The sequence below is a fragment of the Penaeus chinensis genome, chromosome 3 (genome assembly GCF_019202785.1).
Source record: "Penaeus chinensis breed Huanghai No. 1 chromosome 3, ASM1920278v2, whole genome shotgun sequence".
Lineage (NCBI taxonomy): Eukaryota > Metazoa > Arthropoda > Malacostraca > Decapoda > Penaeidae > Penaeus > Penaeus chinensis.
Window position 1 is genome coordinate 42,156,391 of NC_061821.1, and position 10,000 is coordinate 42,166,390.

At 41.1% G+C, this 10,000-nt stretch overlaps 1 protein-coding gene across 3 annotated transcripts in view; it reads left to right on the forward strand.

Annotated features, from left to right (window-relative positions):
• LOC125038515 (eukaryotic translation initiation factor 4E-like) overlaps positions 1-10,000 on the forward strand; it is a 61,065-nt gene that overhangs the window by 23,549 nt on the left and 27,516 nt on the right. The window contains exon 1 of one of the 3 annotated variants that reach the window (XM_047632012.1): positions 5,275-5,431. The exons of 1 other annotated variant lie outside the window; for it this stretch is intronic. In XM_047632012.1, the coding sequence (XP_047487968.1) occupies positions 5,402-5,431 (30 nt within the window). In that variant the 5' untranslated portion in view covers positions 5,275-5,401. Of the gene's footprint in view, positions 1-5,274; positions 5,432-10,000 lie in introns of those variants that run through there. One more of the 3 variants, XM_047632004.1, reaches the window with a different exon arrangement.

Consider the following 10,000-nt stretch of genomic DNA (forward strand, 5'->3'; position numbering starts at 1 on the left):
ATGCGGTAACCTAACGTCACAAAAGAAGAAATAAAAAGACTGCTTACAGGCATGAAGAGAGGGAAAACACCAGGTGAAGACGGAATTAGTTTAGATTGTAAAATAGATGCTGGAGAAATTGCAACAGTGAAACTAGCCAATCTTTTTAATAAATGTCCTATTAACCGAAAAACTCTGAAAGCCTGGAAAAATGCAACAGTTATTTTGATACATAAAAAAGGGGATAGAAAGAATCTATAAAACTACCAAACCATAAGCCTCCCTTCATTTACTTACAAACTGTTCACAAAAGTCATCACAACTCGCATCTCTGACAGTCTGGATTCTAAGCAGCCTAGAAAACAGGCAGGCAGTGGATTCTCAAAAACAGACCACATCCACACGCTCACCCAAATAAGAAAAAAATAACGAATATAAGAAACCTCTGTGTAAGGCATTCATTGATTACAAAAAGGCATTTCATCATCATCATCAAGGGGCTAACGCCGACGGGGGCGCATGGCCGCATCCACCCTTCGCTTCCAGCCATGAGGGTCTCTCATGGCGAGTCTCCAGGCAGACCTTCAGCCCATCTCTAAGTCTTCGCGACAGGTCACGTCGAGCTGATTAAGCCATGACCTCCTAGGTCGTCCTACGGGCCCACTCCACCTAGGATTGTCTCGCAGAGAGACAACCTGATGGGCAGGGTCATCTATAGGGAAACGAGCTAGGTGCCCATATAACCTGAATTGGCGATCCCGGATTATGCAAGTAACAGGTCCCATGTCGGTCTCACGGTGTAGCCGTCGGTTGGAGACGTGGTCCTGCCAACTGTGCCCCATGATCCGGCAAAAAAACTTGTTACAAAAGGCATCAAGACGAGACTCCAAGGCACTAGATAGCATCCAGGTTTCGCTTCCATAGAGCAAAACTAGCATTATCAAGGCCTTGAAAACACGTATCTTGGTCCTTCTGCATAGGTACCTACAAATGTTCTTGATGATCGAATTCATGGCTCCTGCTGCCAGGCTAATCCATCTACTAACTTCTTGGTCTGACAGCCCAGAGATATGGACTATGCTATCAAAGTATGCAAAGCTCTCTGTGACTTCGACGTCCTCACTGCAAGCATGGACTGACTGAATGGCTTCCCCTAACAGGCCCCCAAAGACTTTGGGTGAGCATCAGACTCCTGAGCTGCTTCGAGCATTTCACACTTAAAGGATTCTGTGAATCGATCAGAGACTTCTGTGGCGAACCCACTGGCACACTCCTCCTCCCTCAGTGTGTCCAAGTGAAACACCCTAGAGTGGCCTCTAGAAGGACGAGGAGTTTTGAAGTGTACCCGTAGGGTAGCCAACCAGCCCATGGTCAGTGCCACAGAACTTAGCACTCTGGTAAACCCTGAAATTCTGGAGAATCTTCCATCGAGTGCTGACAGGAATCTGGTCGATGTCCTTGGCCACAGTACCCATATCACTATACCATGTTCAACGATGTGCGTTGAAGCGTTGATACCAGAAACCAGAAATCCTCATTCTTTGGAACCTAGTAAAGTCCCGGAGAAGGAGGCTGTTCTCGCTGCTGGGCTCAGCTCCCGAGCCATGGGCGCCAACAAACATCTCATTGTCAGCTCAACTCCCAACCACTCCAATTCCTATATAGCAGAGGTAACCTCTCGTCCTGCCACAAGGACCGAAAGTTCCAAGTGCCCACCTGGATAGCTCGTCTGAGGTTAAACCTCGGGCAGTTGCTCCGGGTGGACAACACCTCTGCCACTCCCGCCGATGCTGCCCCAAATAAAGGGAGAATGGCAGGCTGTGGAGCCCAATGTCTGCCTGTGGGATTCCCTTAGGCTTTGCCCCACAGGCCTCATGCAGGGTTGGCGCCTGCCAGGGCGCAGGTGGGACGAGTAGTTCTTGTTCCCATCCTGCACCCCATCATTTGCCTTCCCCCTGGGACCCACAGTCTGCCTTACTTGCTGGGTGAGAGGGATAGCACCCCTCCCCCCAGCATAACCATTTATTCTGAGTTTTCTGGGGGGAGAAGTTAAAGTTTAAAGTTTAAAGTTTAGTTTTGATTCCATTTATTACAATGGATATTCTTGGTGTGACATACTGTCTGTTTCATTTTGCTTCTAAACTATCCCCTGTGTGCAAGGAATGGCCGGGGTTACCATCCACTGGCGGCGAGGGATTTGAACGCAGATCAGCAAGATTGCTAGACGAGAACGCTACTGCTGCACCGCAGAAGGACTGACAAGGCCCACCTTCCCCAAGCCTCTCATTTGCGCCAGGATGGCTGAGGGGCAGGTGTTGGTACGGAGCCAGGGCGTGTCCACACATCAGTGGCCCATAGCTCCATATCTCTGGGGCCTCCCGCTACCCCGAGATCCCCCACAGTTCATCCTGGGACCGTAAGGTGCCCAGTTTCCATGGGTGGCCACGAGAAGGCACTGTAGGAGTCTTGATGATGGAGAGGCTGTGAACAGGCAGGGGAGGCTTATGCAGAGCTGCTCCCATTTTCGCACTAGGCTAGCCAGCGGTGGCAGCTGCAAGCGAGAAGGGTATACAAGCACTTAATACTATCCACGCTACCACACCATCGCTTCACATCACCCTGAGCATGACAAAGGCGTTTGACTCTGTACAAATACCAGCAGTACTAGAAGCTATTCGAAGATAGGGAGTAGAGGATGTATACTGTAAAATATTGGAACATATATACGAAGATGGGACAGCAACCATCAAGCTCCTCACGGAAACCGATAAAATACCTTTTTAAAAAAGTGTTAGGGTGATACCATCTCACCAAAACTGTTACAGCTTACCTTGACAAAATATTTATGAAGCTAGAATGGAACGGAAAGGGGTATCAAAATAGGCGACAAATACCTAAACAGTTTTAGATTTGCAGATGACATTGTTCTCTTCAGTGAATCTGCAAATGAAATGCAGAACTAACAAGCGATCTGAATAGAGAAAGTTTGAAAGTCGGACTTAAGATGAACAAGAAAAAGACTAAGGTCATGCTTAACAGTTAAGTTTAATTCGAACAGATACATGTACAAGGCACAGCGCTAGAGGTAGTGGACAAGTATATATATCTAGTGCAACTCGTACAGACAAACACATCTAGCGAAGAGGAAATTAGGCGACGCATCAGTCTAGGATGGAGCACCATCAGTAGACCCAGTAGCATACTAAGGGGCTCTTTGCCATTATGTTTAAAAAGAGAAGTCTTTAACCAGTGCGTCCTCCCAGTTATGACCTATGGAGCAGAAACATGGACATCCAAATTACTGGAGAGGAAACTAATATCTGCCCAGAGAGGGATGGAGAGGTTGATGCTGGAAATTAGCCTAACAATTAGCCTAATTAGCCACACGTGTGTGTGTGTGTGTTTATAAATGTTGCAGTGGTCTAGTGGTTAATGCGCTAGACTCCGACTCTCGTGTCCCAAGTTCAGTTCCTTGCCGTGGAAGTTGAAAAATGCCTGCGCTTCGATTTCTGGCTCTAGCTCAAGCCCGTTGTCACGGCGAGAAACGACATATCGCCTTAGAAAATTAAATGCAGGTGTCGTATGGTAAGTGGCTCAAATGGTAATACCAAATAACCTCTCAATGATGAAATGAGAAAGGCCTGCAGTGGAATGGAAAGTTGTTGAACAAAACAAATATGTATAAAGATAAATGTGTGTATATAAATATATTCATATATATATATTTATAAATGTATATATATATATATATATATATATATATATATATATATGAGCACGCACGTGTGTGTAATATATATATAAATATATATATATATATATATGTAAATATACATATTTTTATATATATGTATGTATATATAAACATATAAATACATATGCATATATATATATATTTATTTATTTATTCATATATATAAAATATTATATACATAATATATATACAAGATATTATATAAATTATATATACACACATACATATGTATATATATATATATATATATATATATATATATATGTGTGTGTGTGTGTGTGTGTGTGTGTGTGTGTGTATATGTATATGTATATGTTTATATATACAGATATATAATATATAATATATATTATATATTTAATGTATATACATATATATTATGTGTGTGTGTGTGTGTGTGTGTAGTCTCATAGATACATAGATATATCACATTAGTGTGTGAGTGCGTACAGTCGCGGGTGCATGTGCATGTATATCTAAGGATGCGTGTCTCTGTAAATGAATGCATCTGGAGACAGAAAAACGGAAAAGAAAGCAAGGTTTTCCTTCCAGTCATGTAGCCTCGAGTCACAGGGCGATCGTGAAACACTTCCGGATGGTGAAACTCGGTCATTTATTTTTTTTGAGGGGCGCGATAAAGGGTTAGGGCTATGGATGGTATTTAAAAAGCAATCTTTTCGGCTCTAGTTATAGTGCGTTCACTGTTCGATATTTCTCACTGTGCAACGCTGCATGGTGGACATTCCTAACCTCAATATAAGACCCATCAAGGAACATTTACTCTCTTGCAGGGTGAGAGAATCCACCAACAATATAAAATATCTTATATCTTGTAATGTAAACTCATGTATGTGGAACATGTGTTCTGTTTAGAGTTTGTTTGCTTCTGCTGTCATGCTATCGAGGTGCGAGAATAACGTTCCGGGTCAGCCCCTTCCTTGCCTCCCAGTCATTGGGGACGGCACTGTTGTTTAGGTAGAGGATCGGAATAAAATTCCCCTTATTTTACAGGGATTTTCACTATCTATTGTTGTCATGTTGTGTGTGAAATACACACGCTACTTCCGTTGTTTGAGTGTTTTTGTTGCATTCGTTTACTCAGAATTAAACGCAATGCTTCCGTTCTGTGTAGTTCGCCTTCTCTTTCCATTCATGTGGTAATATAATGTGTATTTTAACGTAGCAGAGGATTTCCTATTTCGCTAATGTTGAATTTCGACGTTGCATTTCCTGTTTCGGGTCGAATGTGGACCGCCACCACAAGCAGCACGGCACACAATGATTTCATCTCATATTTCAAGCTCTTACACATTAATTAAAGTGCTGCGCGTTCAATGCATATACGTATAATCGGTTTAATTTCAACAAGGTTTGCTCTTGGAAATTTAATTACGGTAGGGCTGATGAACTATATGATTCTGGAATTCTATCATTCTTCAGACGAATTCGAATGCACGGCATTCGCGAAAGGTATCCATATTCCAAGTATTCGTCCAGAAACCTCCTCGGGATTACGATGCAGTGCTCAATTAACAATGAGGAGACAAGGGAGCCTGGGACAGGGTTGTGCGAGTCTCCCAAGAGTAGTTCCGCCGTGCGCAACCCGAGGCTCACTTGTATTCCCGGCCTGGCTCTTGGCTCTGGCTCTTGGCTCCGGCCAGATCCAACATGGCTGCTGACGGGCTGGACGTGATGGAGGTGAGTGTGCAGATGTTCGTCCCGTGAGTCCTCTTCGGGAACCCTTTTGTACAATCCAGGGATGGTTGGCAGTCGTAGTGCCTCGTGCGAGCACTTTTTCATTCATGTAAAGGAAGGGAATCAGCGGGAGGGAGAATAACGCAGGTTGACAGTCGTCCCGTGTGACCGGGCCGCTCTCCTGGAGGAAAAGCTGACCTTGTTTCCGTATAGACAGGCAGCCACGAGACAAGACTTGTTTGCTAGTTCACAAGGTTTCCTGATGTTGATATCGGTCGATGGTTTTTAAGGAAATTATTACTGCGTTTCTGTTGCCAAACGTTGTGCCGCAGAGGCAGGCTGGGGAAACAGGTCGTGATTTCTCTTTTCAAATCTTTTTGCTGAAGGCTTGTTATTTATGTAAACGGGCAGTACACTTTTTTCAAAACCACAAAAAATCATGGGTTCATTATTGGCAAGATGATTTGTAGGTGCTTATATGTATTCAAACCTGAATGGTGCAGTAGTAGTCTACCATCCCTTGCCTGTTGGAATGAGGTAACTTCTGAACAAGTCAGCATGAAACTATCGTCACCTCCTGCTTCATAAGGTCAGCAATTCACTTCCAAGTGTATTTGGTGAAAGAGAGGTTCGACAAGGTCTTAATTTGATAAATTATTTGGAACTTGATGAACTTCCTTTCCAGAATATTCGTACAAGTTTACCTTGCTAGGACGGTGTGTGGGGTAGCTTTGGTACGAAATCACTATTTCACTGACAGACTTTACTCTCTCTTTTATACCTTTGGATTTCGTACAAATATAAGTTGATCTTTTTCTTGATCTTCATACAGTTTTGAAGAAGCTTCTGTCCTCTCCGTGAAAGTTAAAGTAATTATTAGGAATGCCTTTGCATGACCGATCATGAGGATATTGATATTGATGGATTCCTCTTTCATTTACACAAATATGTAGAAATTATGCAGCAGAACCCCCTCCCCCCTCTCATTACCCACAGTCTTGGCCCGATAGCAGGAGAGGGTATGAATGGTACTCGGGGTATTTTGGGGTAAAATATGGTTATTTGTTGCCAAGAGGGACGCACCTTCCAGAGACAAGGTTGCAAAACCAGGATATCATCTGAACTTGGAATCCAATCCTATTTGTTCCCTAGACAGGGGAGCAACCCCCCCTATACCCCCCTTTATTCATGCCATCTTACAAAAAATGTAACATTATGAACTCTGGCTATATGAGTGTGTTGTGGTGATATGCAGCAGATATTTTGGTCATTTTGCAGTAAATATAGGGCTAGATATTTCTTATGCTCTATAAGATGGCAGTATCTATTTCCCTCTATCTTTGTATCACTCTCAGTAACATTAACCAAAATATGAATGATTTAAAGATTTGGTTACTATATAGTCAAATGCAGGGGACTGTGCCTCCTGCAAACCCCCTCCCCCCCAATGAGACTCTCCCCCCCCCCACATGGTAGGCTGCTACCTCCCAACCCCTGCCCTGGACAATAAAGAATCCACCACATAAGTATGGCAAGATAGAGTGTAAGACAGATTCATCATGAGTCTTCCTGCATGCCAGGTTGTATGCTCTCTCCTGTCGTGAATATATGGAAGATTTTTTGTCTTCCAGTGTAGGAGTTGGAGGGGTGGTAGCAGGGGTGTCATATGGGGAGTCAGTTGGAAGGGCAACGCCCCCACCTTGCAGACTCTGATTCCCCCCTTAAGGTCTGGCTTCCTCCCACCCTCCTGTAAGGACCACTCCCTCAAAATTGTTCTCTGAAATTAAACATTCATAGCTTAAAAATGCTAGAATAGCTCATTAAATTTTTTTTCTTGGGGGGGGTGGGGGGTAAGATTTCAGTTGTATTTACTGTAGGTCCATTAAAAAGAGAGAGCAAGGGACAGGGTCATAGGGGGGCTTGTCTCCTACTGTTTAGGGAATAAATATAAGTTAGGTAATATTAAGTTTGGATATTTGGGTTTGCATGATATGCAGTGTTTACTTGTGTGACTAAACAGTTTATTATAATTGTATTGTTCAAAACTTGGCTCGCCTTTTCTGAAAATGGACTTATTGTGTATGTCATTTTGTGTTTGTTAAGTTGGGAGCTATTTTGTGTTTTTGGACAAAGTTTGGCTATGTTGTTGAATTTTTTTTTTTTTTTTTTTTTTAAATTGACATTATAACATTTCATAAATTACTTTCTTTAATTTCTGCAGGTTCCTATTGACATCCAATGCCATCCAGTATCCCCACTCCCCACACATCTCCAAAGATCATAGGGTAGAGGAAAATATAAAAAAAAATTGCATTTGGGACTTCAGACAGTTACAAAAAAAAAATGTATAGAATGGTTACTCTAGCATAAACTGAAACACTTTTCATCTATAATGAAATGCACACAAATCGAAAATAAAGGAGATACATGACAGAAGAGAGAAGATTGATCCATCTTTTTCCAAGTCCCTTGCCTTGTTTACATTATGATAACACTACTATGACCGTATAACTCATTTCTATGTCACTTAGTTCATATGTTACAACATGCTTGTTAAAAATGATTTTGTAATTATCAGTGCTTGCTTTTCCTTGTTCATGTATTTAATTCATTCTTTAATGTGTCATTAGTTATTCAGGCATTTGTTACCACCTTTCAGAGACCAAGTTCCAAAACCAGATTTCTTATATATTTCCTCTACCCAACAATCTTGGGGGATGCATGAGGAACTTAGGGTTGAAGTAGTGTGGGGGGGAGGGGGGGAGATAATTGATGGCACTGGATGTCAGTAGGAACCTAGAGAAATCAAAGAAAGTGAATTGGGAAACATAAAAAAAAAGCTTTTCAAAAACGAGTCAAACTTTGTATCCCGAAAACAATAGAAAAGTAGATTTTTAGAAAAGCTGAGCCAAACTTTGACGAACATGAAATAAAATAACTCCCAATTCTACAACTGCAAAAAGATGTGTAAAAAGTCCATTCTCAGAAAAGGAGAGCTAAGTTTTGAGCAATACAATTATAATAAAAAAAGTTATTTGTTATTGAGAGCAATGCACCCTCCAGAGATGAAGTCCCAAAACATTTCCTACCTTTTATTTCCCCCCACCTGTACCCCCCTTTATTAACACTTCATGCCAACTTACAAAAACCAAGGTGTTGTGATATACAACGGATATTTTTGTCATTTTGAGGTAAATATGAGACTCTGGCAGCTGTGCCTGTGTTGTTCATTACTTTTATTCTTATACTGTATAAGATGGCAGTGTCTATTTTCCTCTATCTCTGTGTGTCACCGTTAGTTGCACTTAAGTAAATAGTACTCTATGCCAATTGACAAAGCAAATTTGTTATGGAAAATATCTGTGACCTACAGTGTGCAGGGTACAGATAAGCTGCACATTTACAAAGTCATCTTTGGAAATTGAATGTTGTTCTGTGCAGATTCGTAAGAAAAGGTCTCTTAAATCAAGTGATTTTATGAAATTGCATCTAAATTTTTGATTAAGGAATTTACTCCTAATATGTCACATTGAAAATATATTTCAATATCCAAGTGATAATCACTGTTGCACTTGGGTCACTTGAGCTGAACTGAAATTCATTTGTGCAACTGGCACAGATCGAGCAAGAAGTCAGCCTCAACAGCATCATGTAGCCAAAATTGTCCAAACCTACAATTAAAAACATTTATAAATAACACTATAATGTATGATGATGAAAGTGACATTATACTGATAAAATGTTTAAATATAAAATCGAATGTGCCCCATGTTACTGACCAAAGGAAAATGAAGAATTAATTGTGTGTGTGTATTATTCAGATATGGGAAGCATGAATAATAGAAATAAGGAAAAACAAAATAGAAAGCATAAGGATTTGAGAAGGCATTAATGCATCCAAGAATGAGAGGAAAGATATTGAGGAATATTAACTAATTGGAAATTATTTCCAGGTTTGTCAACAGAAAATACAACTTGTGGTCAACAGAAAAATGACATAAAGATATATGAAATGGAGGTATAGAAAATGCGACATTAAGAACTCTGGCTGTGTGAGGGTGTTGTGGTGCTTAGTCTCTGTTGTGACATGCAGAGAATATTTTCAGTTTTTGGTAAACATGAGGCTTCTGCAGATGTACCTGTATTGCTTCTTACTCTTATTTTTTATGTTCTATAAGATGGCAGTGTCCATTTCCCTCTTACCTCTGTGCGTTGCTCTCGGTAACATTAACCATTATTAATGCTATTCTGTACAACCTGTTGTCTAGGGAATATATGAGGTATTGTACAAGTCCCATGGGGTTAGGTTAGGTAGGTTTATTGGTTATGGTGTATTATACAATTACCACATGGCTTTGGAAAGCATGAATTCTCGTAAATTTTACCAAATGGGGTGTTGGCTTCCTGAAGTTTTTTGAAAGATGTCTACAGACTTTCTTTAGCCAATTTTTAGTGTTTTTGTGCTGGTTTTATACGTTTTTGTTCTATATTATTATATCTGCCTGGTCTACCCCATAATTTCCCTGATATACTTCATGCCCTCCCCTACTATTGGGACTTATCATATCAAGG